At 49.6% G+C, this 25041-nt stretch overlaps 1 protein-coding gene across 1 annotated transcript; it reads left to right on the plus strand.

Annotated features, from left to right (window-relative positions):
• Positions 1 to 200: 200 nt before the first annotated feature.
• On the plus strand, positions 201 to 24401 carry LOC119958870 (phospholipase A and acyltransferase 3-like). Its single transcript, XM_038787385.1, has 5 exons — positions 201 to 400; positions 4736 to 4841; positions 9585 to 9853; positions 20008 to 20138; positions 24203 to 24401. The coding sequence occupies exons 1-4, from the start codon at positions 392 to 394 to the stop codon at positions 20092 to 20094; spliced, it is 471 nt and encodes a 156-aa protein (XP_038643313.1). The 5' UTR covers positions 201 to 391; the 3' UTR covers positions 20095 to 20138; positions 24203 to 24401.
• The last annotated feature ends 640 nt before the right edge of the window (positions 24402 to 25041 follow it).

Below are 25041 nucleotides of genomic sequence, written 5' to 3' on the forward strand. Positions count from 1 at the left end.
GAGGGGCCACGTCCAGTGAAGGGAGCAGGGACATGAGCAGCAGCAGCCCAGTTTCTCACTTTCCAGTGAGAGCAGCAGTTAATTCCCCCAAATGGTAAATGGAAAGTGGGTCTGGGGAAGGGCTGTGGTTGTCAGTAGACTGAACTGGACTGGCCTGTCTCTCTTAAAACTTCATATCCAATCACATATGAGCCTCAGTGTGCTCAAAGCTCATTTGTCAGTTTTGATGATAAATCTATATATAGCCTGCCAAAAATAGTGACAGAGAACATATGTTACAGAAAGCAAGAATTCGGAAAGTCAAACTGATTTGACCGCCCGCTCCAGAAATATTCACAACTCCGAGAGAAGCTGTTAACTTTTAATCTCACTTCAGAATCACTCAGCCAAAATGAGCTACGTAAGTTTGTCTTTAACGTTTTTGATCTTTTCCCATTGTAACAACTTTAACCTCAGCTCTGGCTTGTGTCTAACAGGCTTCCTGTTGATGAAACCTAGATGTGTTGGCCCGAGTGTGTATTAACCAGTGTGTTTTTCTGCAGTTCACTCTGGTTTTCCCCATGCCCTCTGGTCTGCCCTTGCAGCTCTGTCCCTTGTACCTCACGGTCTTTTTTGTGAGCTTTCGCTCCCCCCCACCCCCCGCTTCCTCAACACCCATTCCCTCACTTTCCTTTATGATCTGCGGTTCATCTGTGTCTCCCCCCAACCCCTCGCTCCACTGGTTGTTGGCTGCGAACAGATAAGTTGGTGAACCTTTTGCACATCCTGTGGAAGTTCCGACCCTGGGAGGGCAAATTTTATCTTCACCAGTTGGAGGAATCCCGACAGGTCGGGCAGCCTCTCCGGCTGGTGCTGCCGATCGCCAGCTGAGCAGGATTCTCTGGCGGACGATTAGGGAAGCAAAGGCTTGGGCGTCAGCCCCCCTCCCCACAAAGAATTGCGGCTGTTCTGAGACCCCGAAGACCGCCACTCTCGGGCACGGCTCCACCCTCACAATGTTGGACATTGAGTCAAAGAAGGCTGTCCAGAACCTGACCAGTCTGGGTCAGACCAAGAACATGTGGGTGTGGTTTGCCGGGCCCCCCCAGCACCGTTCGCATTCATCCTCCACCTCTGGAAAGAACATGTTCATTCGGGTTCTGGTGAGGTGCGTTCTGTGCACTACCTTTAGCTGTGTTAGGCTCATCCCTCTGCATGTGGAGGTGAAATTCGCCCTGTGTAGTGCTCTGATCCAGAGTCTCCTCCCCCCCACACATTTTTCCTTTTCTTTTCTTTTTTTAAATAAATTTAGAGTACCCAATTATTTTTTCCAATTAAGGGGCAATTTAGCGTGGCCAATCCACCTACCCTGCACATCTTTGGGTTGTGGGGGTGAAACCCACGCAGACATGGGGAGAATGTGCAAACTCCACACAGAGGCCAGGATTCGAACTCAGGTCCTCAGCGCTGTGGGCAGCAATGCTAACCACTGTGCCACCGTGCTGCCCCATTTTTCCTTTTCTTATCCAGGGGTGGGCGTATCTATTGTCCCTGAACATGTCGCTAACTGTCAGTGACCCTCGTCCTGTCTCCGCCTTTTGAAGCTTGCGTCCATTGTTGAGGGCGTGAACCTGTGGTTGTTACGGATGGGGGCTGTAGTGGAGGTTTCAGTCAGGCCGAAGGGCTGTGTCATCTGATACCACGGTCGGAGCACGGCTGCCAACTGGGCGTCTTTGGTCAGAGGGGCTGGGAGTGCAGTGCTGACTAGGGCTCAGAGGGACGTCCCTATGGCTGCCCCCACTGGGCGTTGTTGGATAGAGGGGCTGGGAGTGCAGTGCTGACTAGGGCTCAGAGGGATGTCCCTATGGCTGCCCCCACTGGGCGTTGTTGGTCAGAGGGGCTGGGAGTGCAGTGCTGACTAGGGCTCAGAGGGACGTCCCTATGGCTGCCCCCACTGGGCGTTGTTGGTCAGAGGGGCTGGGAGTGCAGTGCTGACTAGGGCTCAGAGAGACGTCCCTATGAAAATTGAAATTGAAAATCGCTTATTGTCACGAGTAGGCTTCAAATGAAGTTACTGTGAAAAGCCCCTAGTCGCCACATTCCGGCGCCTGTCCGGGGAGGCTGGTACGGGAAGGCGCCGGAATGTGGCGACTAGGGGCTTTTCACAGTAACTTCATTTGAAGCCTACTCGTGACAATAAGCGATTTCCAATTTCAATTTTCATGCAGGAACTCTCCTCCATCCTCACCCTTTCTGCTCCCGGTTCCTTCCCCCATTCCCTCACTCTTTCTGCTGTAACCACCCAGGGGTACAACTGCAGTTTTTGGACAGCCAGGCCTCCCATCCTCCTTCTCCTCTGTAGGACCCTTTGTTTGGATCCTCGGATTCTTCCCATGCCATACAAACGTCATGATTATTTTGTGGACTGTGTTGAAAAAGGCCATGGGGATGCAGATCAGGAGGTTCTGAACAGGAAGACAAACCTGGGCAGTATGGGGGTGAAGGCAAACAAAAACGAACACGAGGTACGAGCAGGAGGGACAAAGCCCCGTGAGACTGGTCCGAAGACAAACTCAGGCCCAAACCAAATTGCAGACAAATGCCTGTAAATATGTGCCTGGACCATATTAGAGAATATAAATTCTGTCTGCCGATTAGAGGGGGGGGTCATGGCCACAGTTGTTGTTCAGAAGATGCTCACTTGCTAATATACCTCTTGGATTTTGCGCGTTTTTTTTTCCTGATAATGTATAATTTATAATTTGGTGGATATAAAATATGAAAACTCAACTTAGAACATTTCCAAATAAGAGGGAGGAGGTTTAGAGGAGATTGGGGGGTATATGTCTCCCCCAGAGGGGGGTGAGAGTTTGGAACTCACTGTGTGAAAGGGTGATAGAGGCAGAAACATTCATCACATTCCAAAAATACCAGGTCCAGGAGCTGGAGGGGAGAATCGGCTGGATTGGTCCTTGACGCCCAGCACAGACTGGCCTCAATAGCCTTGTTGCCTGCTGTAAATCTCTGATTCTATGTTTCACCCTGGACTCTCTGGTCATTGACCTTCCTGTGGGAACACTTTCCATGTTTCCATCTTCAATTCCATTCACCATCGTTCTGTTCACACACACACCTTGTCTAATTAATTCTATCCTTCCTGGACTGTACCTTCTGATCCCACTTTCCCCCCCAGTCACTTCCTCACAGTGTTCCGCATCAATCCGAGGTGTCATTGTTCCTAATGGGGACAATGGGGCAGGGGGATTTACAGTTCCAAGTACAGAAATCACTAAATCATGAGAAAGACTATTGGGATGTTGGGTTCAGTTCTGGGCCCTGCATCTCAGCAGCAAGGAGATACTGAAACTGGACAGTGTACACTGAGGATTCCTGAGAATGAGAAGAGATTTCTGAAGGTTAAATCAGGTGAGAAAAAATTCCTATTCCCTCAAGTACAACAGCAATATTGTACGTAAACATATCGCCTCTGATGTAATAAAACATCCCCAAGGTGACGTACAGGAATGTAAATGTGGTGGTGCGACCCCTTTATTTGAGGGGGGAAGGAAGAGGCACCCAAGAATAAATGACCCGGAGTGATTGAAGAATAATTGGGAGTAATCTACTTCAACGCCCAAAAGTGAGTCCTCATTATGACCCATTTACATTTATTTCCATGCTCCCGCAGTGAGGATTGGAGCCTGGCGTTTGGGCACTGATCCCGATTTTGTCCCGGTGCCCAATTCTCCGTCCCATCGGGAAAAGCATTCTGGAAGTCCCGGATACAAAGAATCCCGCCCAATGTCTCTAATTATCTACTCCCCGGGGAAGCTTCTTTCTATAAACAGAATTCCATGACTCCCCCCTTCAGCGAACAACATGCCTGGCTGAAATGAATTATGATCTTAGTTTTATAATATTTTAATCGCAACATCCAGCTGCCCTCCAAACAACGATTTTTAAAAACCAAGGGCAGGATTCTCCCCTACCCGGCGGGGCAAGTGGTCCCGGCGCTGAGGAGTGGCGTGAACCACTCCGGCGTCGGGCCGCCCCAAAGGTGTGTAACCCTCCTCACCTTCAGGGGCTAGGCAGGCGCCGGAGTGGTTTGTGCCCCGCCAGCCTGATGAGTTAGACGGGTTTCTGATCAACAAGGGAGTTGAGGGTTACGGGGACAGGCTGAAAGTGGAGTTAAGGGCACATTCAGATCAGACATGATCTTATTGAATGGTGGGAAGTAGAGCAGCCTCGATGGGCCGAATGGCCTACCCCTGCCCTTATTTCTTCTGATCATCCCTGTCAAACCCCAGGATCTCACATGTTTCAATAAGATGAACTCTCATTCTTCAAAATCCCAAAGAGTAGAGGACCAATCTGCTCAATCTTTCCTCATCAGCCCTAATCACGAGGTTTCAGATGATGAAAGGATTCAGTAGGGTCGACAGAGACAAACTATCTCCTCTGGTGCGGGAATCCAGAACAAAGGTATCTCCTCTCTAACCCTCTCCACCTCTCTCTCTCTCTCCATTATCTCTTTGACCAATCTTGGGGGTCACAAGTCCTTATGTTTATTTATTTGATTTGGAGTCACATCGTATTTGAAAACACGGCTGTGGAGAACTTTGGAATGTTTGGATATGTTAAAGCTTCTAAATAAATGCAATTTGTGGGAGCAGTTGTTATTCTGGACCGTAACTGCATGAACTCCACTTTCAAATGGTCACGTTGATTTCTAATGTAAACCCCGTCTTCTTTCCAGTCATCTCCTCATCCCAGTCGTGGAGATTTGATTGAAATATTTCGAGGTCCCTATCAACACTGGGCTATCTATATCGGACATGGATATGTCATTCACTTAACTTCAGGTAAAGGCGACTAAATTTTTCTACTTCGATTCAATGATCTCTTGGATTGACAGAATAAAAGTATGAGCCTGAAGTCTGTCCATAATCCATTATTTCCAATGGAGACTGCCTATGTAAACGTCACACTGTAATTACAACCTTTCACCAGTGGAGGTGCTGCAGTGTCACCATTGGAAAGAGGGAATAATTACAGTGACACCGTTGTCAGACCTGATTCCCAGAATCCTCCTTCCTTCAGCAATGGCGACACACATCTTTCTTTAGAAATGTTTTTATTCTCCATTTTACATTTTCCTTCAAAATTTACACCCCACCCACAGACAGTAAACGGTAACAAATACAAAATCAATCCCTGAACAATAACAACAATCCAATCCTCCCACCACCTCAATCAACGGCCCACCTGCCAATATATGCATCCAATAAAACAAACCCTCCCACGGTGGAAACAAAAAACAAAGGAGAAAAAGAAAAAGCAGTCCGGGACCGCCCATGGTCACCATGGAGTCCACTCCCCCCCCCCCCCCCCCCCCCCCACCCCACACTCAACGCCGTCCAACCTCTGAAAGAGTACCGTACGTGATACCCAAGAGTTGCAACCCCCCCACCCCCCCTCTCCAACTCCTCCCGCCCACTGCCTCTTGTAAAACACCTCCCCCCAACCTCGGTTCCTCCCCCCAACTTTCCACCCCGGCTAGACCACTCGGACCCTGTTCTGCCAGGCTCCGATGGCTGCAGCCCCTCCCCCCACCTCACTCCCGTTCACTGGCCGGCTTAAACCGGCCAGTGCGGAGGCCCCCGCCCGGGTCCCTTTCCCCCTTGCCCGGCCCTAGGGAAGCCCAGAAATCCCCTTTTAGCGCACACACCCCGCATATCCACCTACACCCCAAAGAGCCCTCCCTTCGAATGAAAGTCCCATCACTTCCCTTGTCCAAATCTATACAACATTGGCTCCTTTAGCCCATACACCCGCACGCAGTGAAACACACCCGCACGCAGTGAAACAAAAAAGAAGAAAACACAGTCCTGAGGTTACATTGGCACATGGCCATTTCTCAATTTCTCAGTTATGCCACAGTCCTTCTGCCTTCGCAAACTCCTCCGCTGCTTCCGCCTTTCCAAAATAAAAGTCCTTGAGCTTATAAGTCACCCTCAGCTTCGCTGGATATACAATGCCGCACTGCACCTTGCTAATGTACAGTGCCCTCTTCACCTGGTTGAAAGCAGCCCGCCTCCTCGCCAGCTCCACCGTAATGTCCTGGTATACACGTATACCAGCTCCAGCCCACTGCACCACCCGCTTCTGCTTAGCCCAGCACAGGACCTTCTCCTTCACACTGTACCTACGGAAGCACAGAGTCACTACCCTTGGCGGCTCACTCGCCTTTGGTACAGGCCTCCACGACTGATGAGCCCGATCCAGCTCATATCGGGAGGGATCCTCCCCCTCCACCAATAGTTTCGCCAGCATAGCGGCAAAATACTCAGTCGGCCTCGGACCTTCAACTCCTTCGGGCAGCCCCACAATCCTCAAATTCTGTCGCCTGAATCTGCTTTCCAGGTCTTCCATTTTTCCTCGCAGATCCTTGTAAATCTCCATCACCTTCCACATCTCCTTCCCCATCGAGGTAAGTTGATCACCGTGCTGCAGTAATGTCTCCTCCACTTCCTTCAGCGCCTCCCCTTGCTCCCGCACCTCCGCCACTGCGCTCGTCACCGCCGTCGTCACCGGGGAAATCGCCTCCTCCACCAGCACACTCAAAACCTCCCTCATCTCCTTCCTCATTGTCTCCATGTATTTTGTAAACTGCCTTTCAAATTCCGCAGCCATCACCGTAGTTATTTCTTCAGCCGTAAGCAATGCGGCCTCCCCTGGTGCTCCAGCCTCCATTTTCCTAGGTGACCTCTCCACTCCCCGACGAACCTTCAGCTGTTTTTTTTACGGCCGTTCTTTTGCTGATCTTCGGCATTTTCTTCTACTGTTCCTCCTCTGTTTCTCCGTGGACCCTGGGATGGGCTTAAAGCCCCGAAAATGCCGTTCCTGAATGGGAGCCCTCCGTTGCGCAGCTGCCTCCCGCCAGCCGTCACCGGAAGTCCAACGACAAACATCTTGACATCAATGTTTCTTATGCCATCTGGAATTCCCTCCCTAAACCCCTGCAGCGGACACCAGTGGTGGATCCAGGGGGATGTTGTGACCCAACATACTCCCAATTATTTTGAGGTCAGCATAAATTAGGCTGCATGCAGGGTAAACTGGCTAAATGTGGAAAATGATCTCCCCGCACTCCCTTCCTCTACCCTGTCTCTGCTACTGTCTGAGTCCACTCTGACTAACTTTAAACCCTCTGTGAGTGAAGTTAACCTCAGCTCCCTGAACTCAATAACCCAGCTTTGACAGAATCATCCAGACTGGAAACACTCGCTCCCTTCTCCCTCCCCAGATGCTGTCAGAGCTGCTGAGATTGTCCAGTATTTTCTGTTTTTGTTTTAGATTCCAGCATCCACAGTAAGTTGCCTTTATCAATAACCCAGCTCTTCATTTCACTCCTCGTTGATACACCTTGGGATATTTAGTCTTAAAGGTAGTAGCGAACTGTAACTTGTAACTAACGGAGGCTTTTAATCAGCTTCAGTAACACATCCCCTTTAACTGTATCTAACCCAGGTCCCATCCCATTAACTCTATCTACGCTGGATATTCAAACAACCTCAATAAAAACTAAAATAAAAGCAAAACACTGCGTGTGCTGGAATCCGAAACAGAAAATGCTGGGAAAACGCAGCAGGTCTGGCAGCATCTGTGGTGATACACTGACCACCAACATTAATTACAGAGCCCACCGACTCCCATAGTCTCCCTCAGTTACAGCTCCTCACATCCTGCTTCCGGTAAGGACTCTGTCCCTTTCTCCCAGTTTCTCTGCCTCCGTCATATCTGTTCTGGTGATGCCACCTTTGAAAATGGAGCTTCTAACATGTCAACCTCTTTTTAAAATGAGATACCCCCATGCCACAGTGGTTGACAGATGATAGGGTCCAACGATAGGGTCCTCCTTTACCTCACTTTCTACCCCAACAAACTCCACATTCAGAGGATCATCCTCCATCATTTCCACCACCAAACACATCTTCCCCTCACCCCCGTCAACATTCTGCAGAAACCGCTCCTTGGTCCACTCCTACATCACCCCCAACACCCCAGCCTCTTCCCACAGCGTTTCCGAAGCAATCTCAGAAGGTGCAACACCTTCCCCTTTACATCCGTCCTCCTCACCGTTCAGTGCCGCAAACACTTGAAGCAATACTTTGTTTGCATCTTCCTCCCATTTGGTCCACTGGATTTGCTGCTCCCAATGTCCGTGTGTCCATCCTTGGCCTGCTGCAACGCTCCAGTGAAACCAACGCAAACTGGAGGAGCAGCACCTCATCTTCCAATTAGGCACCTTACAGCCCCCGGGCTCAACACTGAATTTAACAACTTTAGACGATGAACTTTCTCCTCCATCTTGACATTTTCTTTAATATCCCAAACAATTTTGCCCCAATGCTTATCGCCTCCACTTTACTGACCATCTGTCACTTGTTCCTCAGTTTTGCTTTCTCTGGTGCCATGGGTGTCCCTTTAAGAAATGTTTTTGTCTTATCACATGGCTTCAGTGATGTCATTGTGTGGGTGGAGCTGGGCTGTGGCTCTGGGTTTTGCTTTCACTTTGAGTTTGACCTGGTTTTGTATTGCACAGGTTGGAAAGAAGTGTCTCTCTATCTTCAGTTTAAAAGCTGTTTCCAGACTACTTGATAACTTAAAATTGATAACTGTTTTCTGGAAGGAATTCATACCTTCTGTTTTGGAAAGGAAACAGGTGTATCCATACCAAGTCTTAAAGATAGTAAGAGTGCCGTGTTTTGGGCCACACCTCTGAAAAGGTGTTTCTGGGATCTTGTTATTAAATTGGAACAGTTAAGGGGGGGATTTATTAAGGGTGATATATAGAGTACTGTAGATGTGTGGGTATTTATGTTTGTAGTTGATAAAAATGCTTACTGTGTGTGTTCATCAAAATGTTCACTAAATTTGAAGAATAAAGCTTGTAATTGATTAAAAGTGTGAAGGCCTCTGTTGAATAACACCTGAAAGACAGGCCCTTGTGCTCATCATAGGTAAAATCTATAAACAGTTGCAGGTCAGGTGAACTCCATGATATACTTTGGAGTTTTCTAAACCCTGACCCATAATACTCGGCACTGACCTTTACGCTGCCTTAACACATTCTGATATCTTACATTTGGGCAACTACTAGCACCTTCCTCTGGCATTAATGCTTAATCTGTCTCGTGACCTACACATCATTGTTTCAATCACTTCCACCAATCCCTGATATTCTATTCTGCTCCACATGCTCCATCCTCTCTTATACAGTAAATAATCCAACACGTTTCTCTGTCTTTATCGCTGACGAAGACAAACGGACTTGAAACATTAGATTCTAACAGAACAGGCTCGAAGGGCCGAATGGCTTCCTCCTGCTTCTATTTTCTATGTGTGTTAGCTCTGTTTTCTCCCCTAACGGACGCTGCCAGACCTGATGGATTTTTACAGCATGTTTTTTTAACTCAATAAACTGTTGATTTAACATATGAAAACAATCTCAATAGTCCTTTCCTTTAATAAATTCCATCTCACTAAACCTTTCCTTTAATATATTCAGTCTCAATAAACTGCTGCTTTAATACATTTTGCAGATGGAGGATCTGGTGAAACATCGGGGAATGTAATGTCCAGTTCTACAATATTTGCTGTGGTTAAAAAAGAGCGTCTCTCTGCGGTAGCTGGAGACAGTGAATACCGTGTCAACAACACGGCTGATTACAAGAGGAACAGGTTACCTGTTCGCCAGATACTAAAAAATGCCAAAGCGCAAGTTGGAAACAGAGTGAGGTACAGCCTAACAGCAGCAAACTGTGAACACTTTGCCAAATGGCTTTGTTACGGTACAGCTGAATCATCACAGGTGAGTGAGTCAATCCCATAATCCACAGGTAATTATAGACGAGCAGGATCTACTGGTCATAGACATTCTTCCATCTGTTGCTGAACAAGGAGACATCAGAGCAGTTACAGCAGCCCCAGGAGGAAGGGTGAGGGTGGCACCACCCCACTGATGTAGAAATCTGACTCCAGCTCAGATACTGGCACTGTGTGAACTTTAGAAGGTAGTGTAGTCAGGATCTGTGTGGATCACTGGGGATGAGCAGCCACAGGAAGATCGGGAAGGTGTCAATTCGCTGAAGGTTGAGATTGCAGACGGGGACTTGTTATGAATTCATATTTATTCCTCCGAGCAAGACGAAGCTCTGCTCTGTTATGTATTGATGTATTCACTGGAAATGGGGCAGAATTCTCCAACCCCCCGCAGGGTCGGGGAATAGCCCGGGGCCGGCGTAAATACCGTCCCCGCCATGGCCGGAATTCTCCGCCACCCGGGAATCGGCGGGGGCGGGAATCGCGCCCCGCCGATTGGCGTGCCCCCCCCGCAGCGATTCTCCGGCCCGAAATGGGCTGAAGTCCCGCCACTGTGAGGCCTCCCCCGCGGATGTGGTTTAAACCACCTCTGTGCCGGCGGGAACAGGCGGCACGAGAGGGCCCGGGGGGGGAGGGGGGGGGGGGGGGGGGGCGGTGGGGTGATCGGACCCCGGGGGTGCCCCCACGGTGGCCTGGCCCACGATCGGGGCCCACCGATCAGCGGAGGCGGAAGAGACCCCTTCCACCGCGCATGTGCCAGTGGTGACGCCAGCGGCCGCTGACGTTCCAGCGCATGCGTGGACTCACGCCGACTGGCGAAGGCCTGTCGACCAGTCCCGGTGCCGATCGGCGTGGTTCCAAAGGCTGTTCGCGCCGGCCGGCGGAGCGGGAGCCACTCCGGCGCTACGCCGGGACCCCCCGCCCCGCCCGGTAGGGGAGAATTTCGCCCAAGATGTCAGAAGTCACTCGTGCAGGGAAAGAGGCAGAGATGAAGCAGCCCATGTAAGTGAACACACACCTGTAAAGTCCTCCTGGATGCTCCTTACAAACTCTGCCCTGTCCAAGCCCCAAGCACTATGTGAGTCCCAGTCAATATTGGGGAAGTTAAAGTCTCCTATCACAACAACCCTGTTGTTTTTACTCCTTTCCAAAATCTGTCGACCTATCTGCTCCTCTAACTCCCGCTGGCTGTTGGGAGGCCTGTCGTAAACCCCCAACATTGTGACTGCACCCTTCTTATTCCTGATATCTACCCATAAAGCCTCGCTGCCCTCTGAGGTGTCCTCCCGCAGTACAGCTGTGATATTCTCCCTAACCAGTAGCACAACTCCTCCACCCCTTTTACATCCCCCTCTATCCCGCCTGAAACATCTAAATCCTGAAATTTTTAGCTGCCAATCCTGTCTTTCCCTCAACCAGGTCTCTGTAATGGCAACAGCATCGTAGTTCCAAGTACTAATCCAAGTTCTAAGTTCATCTGCCTTACTGTAATACTTCTTGCATTAAAACATATGCACTTCAGGCCACCAGACCCGCTGTTTTCAGCAACATCTCCCTGTCTGCTCTTCCTCACAGCCATACTGGCCCTATTCCCTAGTTCTCCCTCATTGGTTCACCTTCTGACCTATTGCTTTGGTACCCACCCCCCTGCCATACTAGTTTAAACCCATTGATAAAATGCATCCCAGGACGTTGTGGGAGGCTAGGGAGGAAATTGCCGAACCCCTAGCTGAGATATTTAAATCATCGACAGCCAGAGGAGAGGTGCCGGAAGATTGCAGGGTAGTAAATGTTGTGCCCTTGTTTAAGAAGGGCTGTAGGGATAAGCCTGGGAACTACCGACCGGTGAGTCTTACTTCTGTAATGGGTAAATTGTTAGAAGGTATTCTGAGAGACAGGAACTACAGGCATTTAGACAGGCAAGGGCTAATTAGGGAAAGTCAGCATGGCTTTGTAAGGGGAAAGTCATGTCTCACAAATTTTTTTGAAGGGGTAACCAAGAAGGTAGACGAGGGCAGTGCAGTCGACGTTGTCTATATGGACTTCAGCAAGGCCTTTGACAAGGTACCGCATGGTAGGTTGTTGCAAAAAGTTAAATCTCACGGAATACAGGGTGAGGTAGCCAATTGGATACAAAATTGGCTTGGCGACTGAAGCCAAAGGGTGGTTGTGGAGGATTGTTTTACAAACTGGAGGTCCGTGACCAGTGGTGTGCCTCAGGGATCGGTGCTGGGTCCACTGTTATTTGCAATATATATTAATGATTTGGATGAGAGTGTAAGGGGCATGGTTAGTAAGTTTGCAGATGACACCAAGATTGGTGGCATAGTGGATAGTGAAGAAGGTTATATAAGATTGCAACAGGATCTTGACCAATTGGGCCAGTGGGCCCACGAATGGCAGACGGAGTTTAATTTGGATAAATGGGGCAGCACGGTGGCCTAGTGGTTAGCACAACCGCCTCACGGCACTGAGGTTCCAGGTTCGATCCTGGCTCTGGGTCACTGTCCGTGTGGAGTTTGCATATTCTCCCCGTGTCTGTGTGGGTTTCGCCCCCACAACCCAAAAATGTGCAGAGTAGGTGGATTGGCCACCCTAAATTGCCCCTTAATTGGAAAAAATAATTGGGTAATCTAAATTAAAAAAAAAAAAATTTGGATAAATGTGAGGTGACGCATTTTGGTCGATCAAATCAGGGCAGGACCTACTCAGTTAATGGTAGGGAGTTGGGGAGAGTTACAGGGCAGGACCTGCTGAGTTAATGGTAGGGAGTTGGGGGGAGTTACAGGGCAGGACCTACTCAGTTAATGGTAGGGAGTTGGGGAGAGTTACAGGGCAGGACCTACTCAGTTAATGGTAGGGAGTTGGGGAGAGTTACAGGGCAGGACCTACTCAGTTAATGGTCGGGAGTTGGGGAGAGTTACAGGGCAGGACCTACTCAGTTAATGGTAGGGAGTTGGGGGGAGTTACAGGGCAGGACCTACTCAGTTAATGGTAGGGAGTTGGGGAGAGTTACAGGGCAGGACCTACTCAGTTAATGGTCGGGAGTTGGGGAGAGTTACAGGGCAGGACCGACTCAGTTAATGGTAGGGAGTTGGGGGAGTTACAGGGCAGGACCTACTCAGTTAATGGTAGGGAGTTGGGGAGAGTTACAGGGCAGGACCTACTCAGTTAATGGTAGGGAGTTGGGGAGAGTTACAGGGCAGGACCTACTCAGTTAATGGTAGGGAGTTGGGGAGAGTTACAGGGCAGGACCTACTCAGTTAATGGTAGGGAGTTGGGGAGAGTTACAGGGCAGGACCTACTCAGTTAATGGTCGGGAGTTGGGGAGAGTTACAGGGCAGGACCTACTCAGTTAATGGTAGGGAGTTGGGGAGAGTTACAGGGCAGGACCTACTCAGTTAATGGTAGGGAGTTGGGGAGAGTTACAGGGCAGGACCTACTCAGTTAATGGTCGGGAGTTGGGGAGAGTTACAGGGCAGGACCTACTCAGTTAATGGTAGGGAGTTGGGGGGAGTTACAGGGCAGGACCGACTCAGTTAATGGTAGGGAGTTGGGGAGAGTTACAGGGCAGGACCTACTCAGTTAATGGTCGGGAGTTGGGGAGAGTTACAGGGCAGGACCTACTCAGTTAATGGTAGGGAGTTGGGGGGAGTTACAGGGCAGGACCTACTCAGTTAATGGTAGGGAGTTGGGGAGAGTTACAGGGCAGGACCTACTCAGTTAATGGTCGGGAGTTGGGGAGAGTTACAGGGCAGGACCGACTCAGTTAATGGTAGGGAGTTGGGGGAGTTACAGGGCAGGACCTACTCAGTTAATGGTAGGGAGTTGGGGAGAGTTACAGGGCAGGACCTACTCAGTTAATGGTAGGGAGTTGGGGAGAGTTACAGGGCAGGACCTACTCAGTTAATGGTCGGGAGTTGGGGAGAGTTACAGGGCAGGACCTACTCAGTTAATGGTAGGGAGTTGGGGAGAGTTACAGGGCAGGACCTACTCAGTTAATGGTAGGGAGTTGGGGGAGAGTTACAGGGCAGGACCTACTCAGTTAATGGTAGGGAGTTGGGGAGAGTTACAGGGCAGGACCTACTCAGTTAATGGTAGGGAGTTGGGGGAGTTACAGGGCAGGACCTACTCAGTTAATGGTAGGGAGTTGGGGAGAGTTACAGGGCAGGACCTACTCAGTTAATGGTAGGGAGTTGGGGAGAGTTACAGGGCAGGACCTACTCAGTTAATGGTAGGGAGTTGGGGAGAGTTACAGGGCAGGACCTACTCAGTTAATGGTAGGGAGTTGGGGAGAGTTACAGGGCAGGACCTACTCAGTTAATGGTAGGGAGTTGGGGGGGAGTTACAGGGCAGGACCTACTCAGTTAATGGTAGGGAGTTGGGGGGAGTTACAGGGCAGGACCTACTCAGTTAATGGTAGGGAGTTGGGGAGAGTTACAGGGCAGGACCTACTCAGTTAATGGTAGGGAGTTGGGGAGAGTTACAGGGCAGGACCTACTCAGTTAATGGTAGGGAGTTGGGGAGAGTTACAGAATAAAGAGATCGAGGGGTACAGGTTCATAGCTCCTTGAAGATGGAGCCGCAGGTGGACAGGGTGGTGAAGAAGGCATTCAGCATGCTCGGTTTCATTGGTCAGAACATTGAATACAGGAATTGGGACGTCTTGTTGAAGTTGTACAAGACATTGGTCAGACCCACACATGGAATACTGTGTTCAGTTCTGGTCACCCTATTATAGGAAGGATATTGTTAAACTAGAAAGAGGTCAGAAGAGATTTACGAGGATGCTACCAGGATTTGATGGTCTGAGTTATAAGGAGAGGCCGGATAGGCTGAGACTTTTTTCCCTGGAGTGTAGGAGGCTTAAGAGTGATCTTATAGAGTCTATAAAATAATGAGGAGCATAGATAAGGTAGATAGTCAACATCTTTTCCCAAAGGTAGAGGAGTCTAGAACTAGGGGGCAGAGGTTTAAGGGGAGAGATACAGAAGAGACCAGAGGGGAAATGTCTTCACACAGAGGGTGGTGAACATCTGGAACGGGCTGCCAGAGGCAGTGGGAGAGGCGGGAATGATTTTGTCCTTTAAAAAGCAGATAAGACAGTTACATGGGCAGGGTGGGTATAGAGGGATACGGGCAAAATGCAGGCAAATGGGACTAGTTTAGTGATAGAAACTGGGCGGCATGGACCAGGGGAGTAGCAATCTCGATCAGCAAGCGAGCAGCATTTGAGGCTGGGAGAATTGTGGCTGATAAAGTGGGTAGGTATATAATGGTGAGCAGGAAGCTGGAGGGTATCCGAGTGGTGCTCGTGAACGTTTACGCCCCGAACTGGAACGACTTAGATTTCATGAGGCGTGTGCTGGGCAAAATCCCGGACCTTGAGTCAGACAACTTGAGGGGGCCGGGGGGTGGGGGGGGGGGCTTCAATACGGTTATTGAACCTGAATTGGACCGGGACAGGGAAAAGGCCGGCGGCGGCTACGAAATTGAAGGGCTTTATGGAGCAGATGGGGGGGCGTTGAACCCTGGAGGTTCACACGGCCGAGGGCAAAGGAATTTTCCTTTTTCTCCCACGTCCACAAAGTTTACTCCTGCATTGATTTTTTTTTTTCTGGGCAGGGCACTGATCCCGAAGGTGGCAGGGACGGAGTATTCGCGATTACAGTCTCGGACCATGCCTCACATTGGGTGGATTTGCGGCTTAGTGAGGAGAGAGGACAGCCCCTGCTGTGGAGATTAAATGTGGGGTTGTTAGCGGACGAGGCGGTTTGCGGGCGGGTAAAAAAGACCATCCAGAACTACCTGGAGACAAATGACATGGGAGAGGTATCGGCAGCGATGGTCTGGGAAGCCCTGAAGGCAGTTGTCAGAGGGGAACTAATATCGATCCAGTCTCATACAGAAAAGAGGGAAAGGGCAGAGAGGGAGAGATTAATGGAGGAGATTATTAGGGTGGACAGGAGGTATGCGGAGGCCCCGGATGCGGGGCTCCTGAGGAAGCGACGTAAGCTACAGACGGAGTTTGAGCTGTTGATCACAGGGAAGGCGGTAGATCAGCTGAGAAAGGCTCTTTATCCCCGTTTATGAGTACGGGGATAAAGCGAGCAGGCTCTGGCACACCAGGAAGAGAGAGGCGGCCAGGGAGATTGGGGGAGCAAGGAACAAGGAGGGTAACTTGGTCTTAGACCCAGTGGGGGTGAATGAAGTCTTTAAGGAGTTCTACAGCAGATATAATGAATCGGAACCCCCGGCGGGAGCAGAAGGGGTGAGGCAATTTCTGGACCAGTTGAGGTTCCCGAGGGTGGAGGAGAACCTGGTGGAGGGGCTGGGGGCCCCGATCGAGATAGAGGAAATTATTAAGGGACTAGAGGGCATGCAGTCGGGCAAAACTCCGGGGTCTGATGGTTATCCGGTGGGGTTTTTCAAGAAATTTTCAGAGATATTGAGCCCACTGCTGATGAGGACCTTTAATGAGGCCAGAGAGAAGGGAATCCTCCCCCCTACAATGCTGCAGGCCTCAATTTCACTCATTCTTAAGCGGGAAACAGACCCTGAACAGTGTGGATACTACATGCCAATTTCGCTTTAGAACATAGATAGAACACTACAGCGCAGTACGGGCCCTTCGGCCCTCGATGTTGCGCCGACCTGTGAAACCATCTGAAGCCTATCTGACCTACACTATTCCATTTTCATCCTCTTTTAAATGTGGATGCCAAGCTACTGGCTAAGATCTTGGCCACCAGGATAGAGGATTGCGTACCGGGTGTGACAGGGGAAGACCTGACTGGATTTGTTAAGGGCAGGAAACTTAATGCCAATGTGCGGAGGCTTTCGAATATTATTATGATAACATGAAAAACAATGGGGAGAGCGGGTACCCCTGCCTCGTCCCCAGTGCAGCCCAAAATACCTCAGGTCCGTCCTGGTCGTCTGGTCACTCATCATTGGCGCCCTGTGCAGCAGCCGAACCCATTCCATGAATCCCTGACCAAAGCTGAACAGATCAAGCAGCTCCAACAAATATGCCCACTCCACCCGATCGATAGCCTTCTCCGCATTCATTGCCACTACTTCTTCCACCTCTTCCCATCTGAGGGCATCATAATAACATTAAGCAGCCTATGCACATTCGCCAACACATGCCTGCCATTGACAAATCCTATCTGGTCCTCCCCTAATACCCACGACACACAGTCCTCTATCTGCAACACTCTATTGTATCAATGTATTGACCGGTCATGTCGTCAGACGTCACTCGCACGGGGAAAAAGGCAGAGATGAAGTAGCCACGTAAGTGAACACACACCTGTAAATAAAGCTCTCACTGGTTTTTAAAAATATAAATTTAGAGCACCCAATTATTTTTTTCTAATTAAAGGGCAATTTAGCGTGGCCAATCACCTAGCCTGCACATTTTTGGGGGTTAGGGATAGGGCTAGGCAAACACGTGGAGAATGTGCAAACTCCACACGGACAGTAACCCAGAGCCAGGATCGAACCTGGGACCTCGGTGCCGTGAGGTAGCAGTGCTAACCACTGCATCACCGTGCTGCCTTCACTGTGGCTTTTTCACCCTCGGTAATACCAGGCGTTACTCTCCAATATACAACAGCACTCAGATGAGGAACATTCACAGTGCTGACAAACAGTCTGCTGTCACTGTTAAGGAGCATGGAGGAGTCTGGATACATGGTACAGGACATCTCACAGAGCCTGGAGCCCAGTCCTTTAACCACGGCAATGTTGGCCATCACCGTGATTGTATTTGCACACCCAGATATCTCAGCTTTCACACAGCCCCAGCGCTGATTGATGTCGTCACACAAGAGTGTCTTCAGTCTCCCCCAGAGACAGGCATCCACCAGCCATGCTGCAGTCACTGGGGATAAAACTGTGTAGGAGCATTAGGACAGGTAAAGATACCCACAAGACAGGCACTAAGGGAATGCACAATACTTCATTTGGTTTTTTTTTAGAGTGGATGTGTCATTAATGATCTGGAAGAAGGAACTGAAGGTACTGTTGCTAAGTTTGCAGATGATACAAAGATCTGTAGAGGGACAGGTAGTATTGAGGAAGCAAGGGGGCTGCAGAAGGACTTGGACAGGCTAAGAGAGTGGGCAATAAAGTGGCAGATGAAATACAATGTGGAAAAGTGTGAGGTTATGCACTTTGGAAGGAAGAATTTAGGCATAGACTATTTTCTAAATGGGGAAATGCTTAGGAAATCAGAAGCACAAAGGGACTGGGGAGTCCTTGTTCACGATTCTCTAAAGGTTAACGTGCAGGTTCAGTCGGCAGTTAGGAAGGCAAATGCAATGTTAGCATTCATGTTGAAAGGGCTAGAATACAAGACCAGGGGTTTACTTCTGAGGCTGCATAAGGCTCTGGTCAGATCCCATTTGGAGTATTGTGAGCAGTTTTGGGTGCCGTATCTAAGGAAGGATGTGCTGGGGCCTTGGAAAGGGTCCAGAGGAGGTTCACAAGAATGATCCCTGGAATGAAGAACTTGTCGTACGAGGAACGGTTGAGGACTCTGGGTCTGTACTTGTTGGAGTTCAGAAGGATGAGACGGGATCATAGATCATAGAATTTACAGTGTAGAAGGAGGCCATTCAGCCTATCGAGTCTGCACTGGCTCTTGGAAAGAGCACCCTACCCAAGTTCAACACCTCCACCCTATCCCAATAACCCAGTAACCCCACCCAACACTAAGGGCAATTTTGGACACTAAGGGCAATTTATCATGGCCAATCCACCTAACCTGCACATCTTTGGACTGTGGGAGGAAACCGGAGCACCCGGAGGAAACCCACGCACACACGGGGAGGATGTGCAGACTCCACACAGACAGTGACCCAAGCCAGAATCGAACCTGGGACCCTGGAGCTATGAAGCCATTGTGCTATCCACAATGCTACCGTGCTGCCCTATCTTATTGAAACTTAGAGGATACTGCGAGGCCTGGATAGAGTGGACATGGAGATGATGTTTCCACTTGTAGGAAAAACTAGAACCAGAGGACACCATCTCAGACTAATGGGACAATCCTTTAAAACAGAAAACGGAGATGAGGAGGAATTTCTTAAGCCAGAGGGTGGTGAATCTGTGGAACTCTTTGCCGCAGAAGGCTGTGGAGGCCAAATCACTGTCTTTAAGACAGAGATAGATAGGTTCTTGATCAATAAGGGGATCAGAGGTTATGGGGAGAAGGCAGGAGAATGGGGATGAGAAAAATATCAGCCATGATTGAATGGCGGAGCAGACTCGATGGGCCGTGTGGCCAAATTCTGCTCCTATGTCTTATGGAGAAGGTTTTTAGAAAGGTTATTGTTGGTGTTTATATCACAGGTTCTTGGTAAAGGCGGTTCTGTGATGGAATATCCCAGTTGGGAGGCATGGTGGCACAGTGGTTAACACTACTGCCTCGTGGCGTAGGGACCCGGGTTTAATTGCAACCTTGGGTGACTATGTGGAGTTTGAACATTCTCGCCGTGTCTGCGTGGGTTTCCTCCGGGTGCTCCGGTTTCCTCCCACAGTCGAAAGATGTTCAGGTTAGGTGGATCAGCCATGATCAATTGCCCTTAGTGTCTAATGGTGAAATGAAATGAAATGAAAATCGCTTATTGTCACGAGTAGGCTTCAATGAAGTTACTGTGAAAAGCCCCTAGTCGCCACATTCCGGCGCCTGTCCGGGGAGGCTGGTACGGGAATCGAACCGTGCTGCTGGCCTGCTTGGTCTGCTTTAAAAGCCAGCGATTTAGCTGAGTGAGCTAAACCAGCCCCTGGGGGGATTAGAGGGATGTGGGGTCTGGGACTAGGTAGGGTGCACTTTCAGAGGGTCAGTGCAGACTCGACGGGCCGAATGGCTTCCTTCTGCACTGTAGAGATTCCATGATATGGTGATGTGAAGAATGGTGGGCCATGGTGGGTGGGGCTCCATTCCCTGGTTATTCCAGAGAATGGGAATGGAGAGGCACATCTGAACTGGAAGAGGCAGATTGGGAAGGTCACTAGGGGCCATATCCTCAGTGACTCGGGAGATTATCTATAGCTGGGTCCCAGAGTCTGTGAAACAATCTTCGCTGTGCTGTCTGTTTCTGTCTCTCTAACTGATACAATCTCTTCTCACAGGCAGAAAATGTTGTTTGTGCTATTACTGTTGCTGGTATTGCTGGTATTGTCGGGTCCATTTTTACTTCCGTGAGGCGACAAAGATAGGTTGTCCTCTTGAACGTTGACAGAAGCACTGATGACGATTAACCGTATGTATTAAGTTGCTTCATTTTGTTTTTTAAAATTTAAAGTACCCAATTTTATTTTCCAATTAAGAGGCAATTTAGCGTGGCCAAACCACCTACCCTGCACCTCTTTTGGGTTGTGGGGGTGTAATAAGTCCACGGAGGCAGATTTCCTTTTATTTACAAACCCAACAGCTGACCAACCATGACCATTCAGTCTGCTGTCTACACCAGGAGGGCAGAGGATCTGACACTCCCTGTTATATATACAGAAAGGCCCTGATTGGGCCACTAATCAGGGAACTCGAATTGTAATTGGCCAATCTCAAAGGCTTGGCCTAAGTCATTCACCCCTCCCCCCCAAAGTCCGAGGAGTCCCTATGGTCCTCGTGACTCATGGGTCTCCTGCTGTGTTTCTGTGCTGGGTCCGGATTCTCCACTTCGGCCTCCGACATTGGGGGGGGGGGGGGGGTTATAATGGCTCGGCACCCGTCTTTTCTGATGTGAACGCCTGAGGGGCGGTTAGCCCCTTTCCTCCGGCGGCAGGGGTACAGCTGCAGCATCATCCACGGTGTCCATATCCGAGTCCAATGTCCTCACCAGTGGTGTCGGAGGGGCGTGAATAATTTCTTGGGGAGGACTCTCCACGGTCCTTGGTAGGCTGGTCTGAGTCAGCTCCGGAGGGGGAAACGAATCTGAGGCCCGCACCTGGTCTAGGCGTTTCTTCATTACATCTTTCCCCACACGTATCTCATACGACACAGGTCCTGTCCTGGCCTTGACTGTTCCTGCTGCCCATGTGGGGCCATTCGCAACATTTCTGACCCATACGTTTTCTCCCGTGTTGAACTGCCTTTTTCGGCGAGTGTTGTCGTGGCCTCTGCATTAAGCCTCTTGGTGTCGCTCTGTTCTGTCACCTAAATTCGGGAATAGTCGACTCAGCCAGGTTCGGAGTAGTCTGCCCATGAGTAGCTCTGCCGGTGCTATTCCCGTTGTGACGTGTGGGGTTGTTCTTTAGTCAAATAGCCAGCGCGACAGTTTGGTGTCCAATGATGTTGCTGACTGTTTCTTCAGCTCGACTTTTAAGGTCTGGACGGCTCTCTCCGCCAAACCATTCGATGCCGTGTGGTATGGTGCCATCCTTATGTGCCGAATGCCATTCGACTTCATGAATTTTGTGAAGTCCTGGCTGGTGAAAACTGATCCATTATCCGAAACTAAAACCTCTGGGATACCATGAGTTGTGAACGAGGTGCGGAGTTTTTCAGTGGTAGTTGTTGAATTTGCAGAATTCATGTTGTAGACGTCCAGCCATTTGAAATGGCCGTTGTTGCTCGTTATGCTTTGACTTAATTTGCTCTGTTTTAATTACCTTTGCTCTAGAGTTGCCAGGTATATTTCTGATACCACCACAGGGTTCAAAGCCAAGTACTGATCAATAACTCGATACACCAGTTAGTAAGTTTGAAATCAATACACATTTATTATACACAGTCAATTACTACTCATGCATAAACTCTATTTACTAAACTACAACTGCTACTAAAAGCCTATACTTAGCTTCGAGTGGCCCACCAGGTCAGAGGAACAATGGCCTTTGTCCGGTTCTGATTCTGCTGGCTTTGAGCTGGTATGGAATAGTAGTTAGGAGCATCTATCTCGTAGCGTGCGTTGATCTGAGACCTACTTGTTCTGGTGCAGCTGCTGGGCAGGTCTCTCCTCGCTGAGAGCCAAGGCCGAGAGGGAGCCAAGAGCCAAGAGGACCGAACTGAACTTGGGGACTCTATCTTATAGGCCCCAGGGGTTTTGCGCCCTTTTGGGCGGATCCCGGACTTGGTCCCAATTAATTGGACCATGTCTCAATCGTTCTTATCGATTTTCTCCAATACTGGAGTTGTTCCCTGATCGTTGGGCGGGCCCTAGGTGTTCATTGGCCTGACTTTGTTCTAGCTCCCACTGGCGCCGGGGAGTCTGTCTTGGTCCCGATTGTTTCAATGTTTCCTTTTTGTCTCCGGAGATAGCTCATTCATATGTTAATGGCTATTGGTTTCAGTCCTGTCTGGGTTCTGCAAATCCTAACACACAGGAAACCTTGCACCTGCCTGTGTTCTCTGGAGTTGGCCAATTTTCCCTACACTCCTCATGAGTGTCCATTTTGAAATCGGGATGTGGCCACCCCAGGTGGCTACACCGTCTACTATTATAGAAAACATTGAACCCATACACGGGCCTGCAAAATCGACATGAAGTCACGACCATGGTCTACCTAGCCATTTGCATGGGTGCACTGGGGCTGCTGCTGGCACCTTCTGCCCTTGTTCACATTCTTTTTTAAAAATGAATTTAGATTACCCAATTATTTTTTACAATTAAGGGGCAATTTAACCTGGCCAATCCACCTACCCTGCACATCTTTGGGTTGTGGGGGCGAAACCTACGCAGACACGGGGAGAATGTGCAAACTCCTCACAGACAGTGACCCAGGGCCGGGATTCGAACCCAGGTCCTCAGCGCCGTGAGGCAGCAATGCTAACCACTGTGCCACCGTGCTGCCCGTTGTTGGCATTCTTGGCACCGGCCTACCAATGCCGCTATGTCTGTGTCCAGGCCCGGCCACCAGACATAGCTTCTGGCCAGCATCTTCAGGTTTGAAACTCCAGGGTGCCCATGATGTAGTTTGGCCAGTATGGCCCGACAGCCTTGACTTGGAACTATTACTCGAGCTCCCCATAGCAGGATCCCGTCTTCCACGGTGATCTGCTCTCTTCTGCTCCAGTAAGGGTGGAATTCCGCCTGGACCGGTCTTTCCATCTCCCCCGCTAGCACCATGTGTTTTATTTTTAATAAAAAACGGGTCCCTTTGGGTCCATAAAAGAATATTTTGTGTGGCCACTGGAAGGGTGTCCAGGAAATGTAACATCATTACCATTTCCTCTATTTTGGGTGCTAATGGCGGGGCGTCTGGTAATGGCAGCCTGCTTAGTACAGTTTGCCACCCGGGTTCCTGGCCCATGCTCCAGTTGATACTGGTACGCCGCCAGTAGTAGGGCCCAGCGTTGGATGCGACCCAAAGCTATTGGTGGTATTGCTTTGTCTTCTTTCACCAAACCCAGCAATGGCTTGTGGTCTGTAATTATAGTGAAGTTCAGCCCGAACAAGTACTGGTGAAATTTCATCACCGCGAAGATCACAGCCAGTCCTTCCTTTTCGATTTGGGCGTACTTTCATTCTGCTGCTGCCAGCGTCCTGGAAGCAAACGCTGTAGGCCGTTCCTATCCGTTCTGTCCTCTGTGTGCCAAAACTACACCAATGCCATATGGGGACGCGTCGCACGTGAGCACCAACTCTTTCCTGGGGTCGTAGTGTGCCAAGACATTCTGAGGAAAGCTGTTCTTTTATCTTCTTGAAAGCCCTGTCTTGGCAGAGCGGCCCACTCCCAGCTTTGCCCAGGGGGTCCAAGATGGAAGCTCTGTTCTGTATGAACTTTCCATAATGTCACCAGTCCTAAAAATGGCCATAACTCCTGGATTGTGGTGGGGGCCGGGGCTTCTTTAATCACCCTCACCCGATCCTCCAAAGGGTGCAGCCCTGATTTGTCAACCTTGCACCCCAGATAGGTTACTTGAGGTGCTCGGAAAACACATTTCTCCCTCTTTAGGTGCACGCCTGCTGCTGAAAACCTCCTAAGGACTTCCTCCAGGTTTTGCAGGTGTTCTGCCTTTGTTTTTCCTGTAATGAGGGCGTTGGTAGGTAAATGGTGACTTGTGGTAGCCCTTGCAATATATTCTCCATTGTCCTCTGGAATGTTGAGCGCAGTGGGGGTGCAGTGGGGTGAATGGCAGAATTCTATCAGTTTAACCAGGAGGGAATTGAGGAACCCGACTGGGAAAGTGGGGTGAGGTCAGATTTCCCTGGTTATTCCAGAGAATGGGAATGGAGAGTGATGACATGTGAGCTGGAAGAGGCAGACTGGGAAGGTTACTAGGGCCCATGTCCTCAGTGACTCGGGAGATTATCTATAGCTCTGAAAACATCTTCACTGTGCTGCCTGTTTCTGTCTCTCTAACTGATACAATCTCTTTCCACAGATCGCCAAATCCCTGCGCTGTGGCTCAGAGTCTGTCAATGGCTGCTTGCGGTGTTGCTGTTGTTTTCCTGGCTCTCTCTGCAGTTTGTATTGCTCCTGTCACTGTTGAAGTTACTGGAACTGCATTATTAAAATGTGCAAAAACTCTGTTCTAACACATCTCTCAATAATTACTTTGCAATAAAGATGATTTCTCCCGATCTGCCCCAGTTGGAGAGTTTCTAAAGTTGAACCATTTCTCTGGGATTCTATCCGTGTACGGTCAGTACACCACAGGGATGGACAGAAGGACAGAGCAGGGAATTGGAAAGGCGAGTCCGGAACAATAATAACTCACAATATAAGGACAGGACACTGGGACACAGGGAGAAACCAGGAAACAGGAGGGGGCAGAAACTAACACAGAGAGTTTACGTTTCACAAGACGGAACGGTGACTCCCGGGGATGGATTTCTGGGTTGAAGCAGGAAATCCACAAACAACAGCAATCGGGTGGGATATAAACAGAAAGTGCTGGAAAATGCTCAGCAAGTCTGGCAGCATCAGTGGAGAATTCTATTTTTAAAGCAGATTTGCAGCTTTGGAACTAGTTGGATGGGGTTTAGATGGATATTGATTGATGGATGACCAGATGTGTCAAAGTAATCGCCTCTGAGAATCTTATCAGACAGGATGAGGCCATTCAGCCCATCACCCTGTGCTGTCCCTTTGGAAGACACAACCTGATTGTTCCACTAACCCCCCCCCCCTCCTTTTCCCCCACAGCTCTGCAGTATTTTCCCAATCCCCCACTTTTGGAAGTTCCTGTTGAATTTGCTTCTGCCGCCCTGTCAGGCAGAA

Source organism: Scyliorhinus canicula, chromosome 31 (assembly GCF_902713615.1).
Source record: "Scyliorhinus canicula chromosome 31, sScyCan1.1, whole genome shotgun sequence".
Taxonomy (NCBI): domain Eukaryota; kingdom Metazoa; phylum Chordata; class Chondrichthyes; order Carcharhiniformes; family Scyliorhinidae; genus Scyliorhinus; species Scyliorhinus canicula.

Excerpts from the sequence above, each read along its gene's own strand:
- LOC119958870 (XM_038787385.1), top strand. Across the intron at positions 4,842-9,584 it reads TGTCATTCACTTAACTTCAG|ATGGAGGATCTGGTGAAACA; the intron begins GTAAAGGCGACT and ends TACATTTTGCAG. Across the intron at positions 9,854-20,007 it reads GTACAGCTGAATCATCACAG|GCAGAAAATGTTGTTTGTGC; the intron begins GTGAGTGAGTCA and ends CTCTTCTCACAG.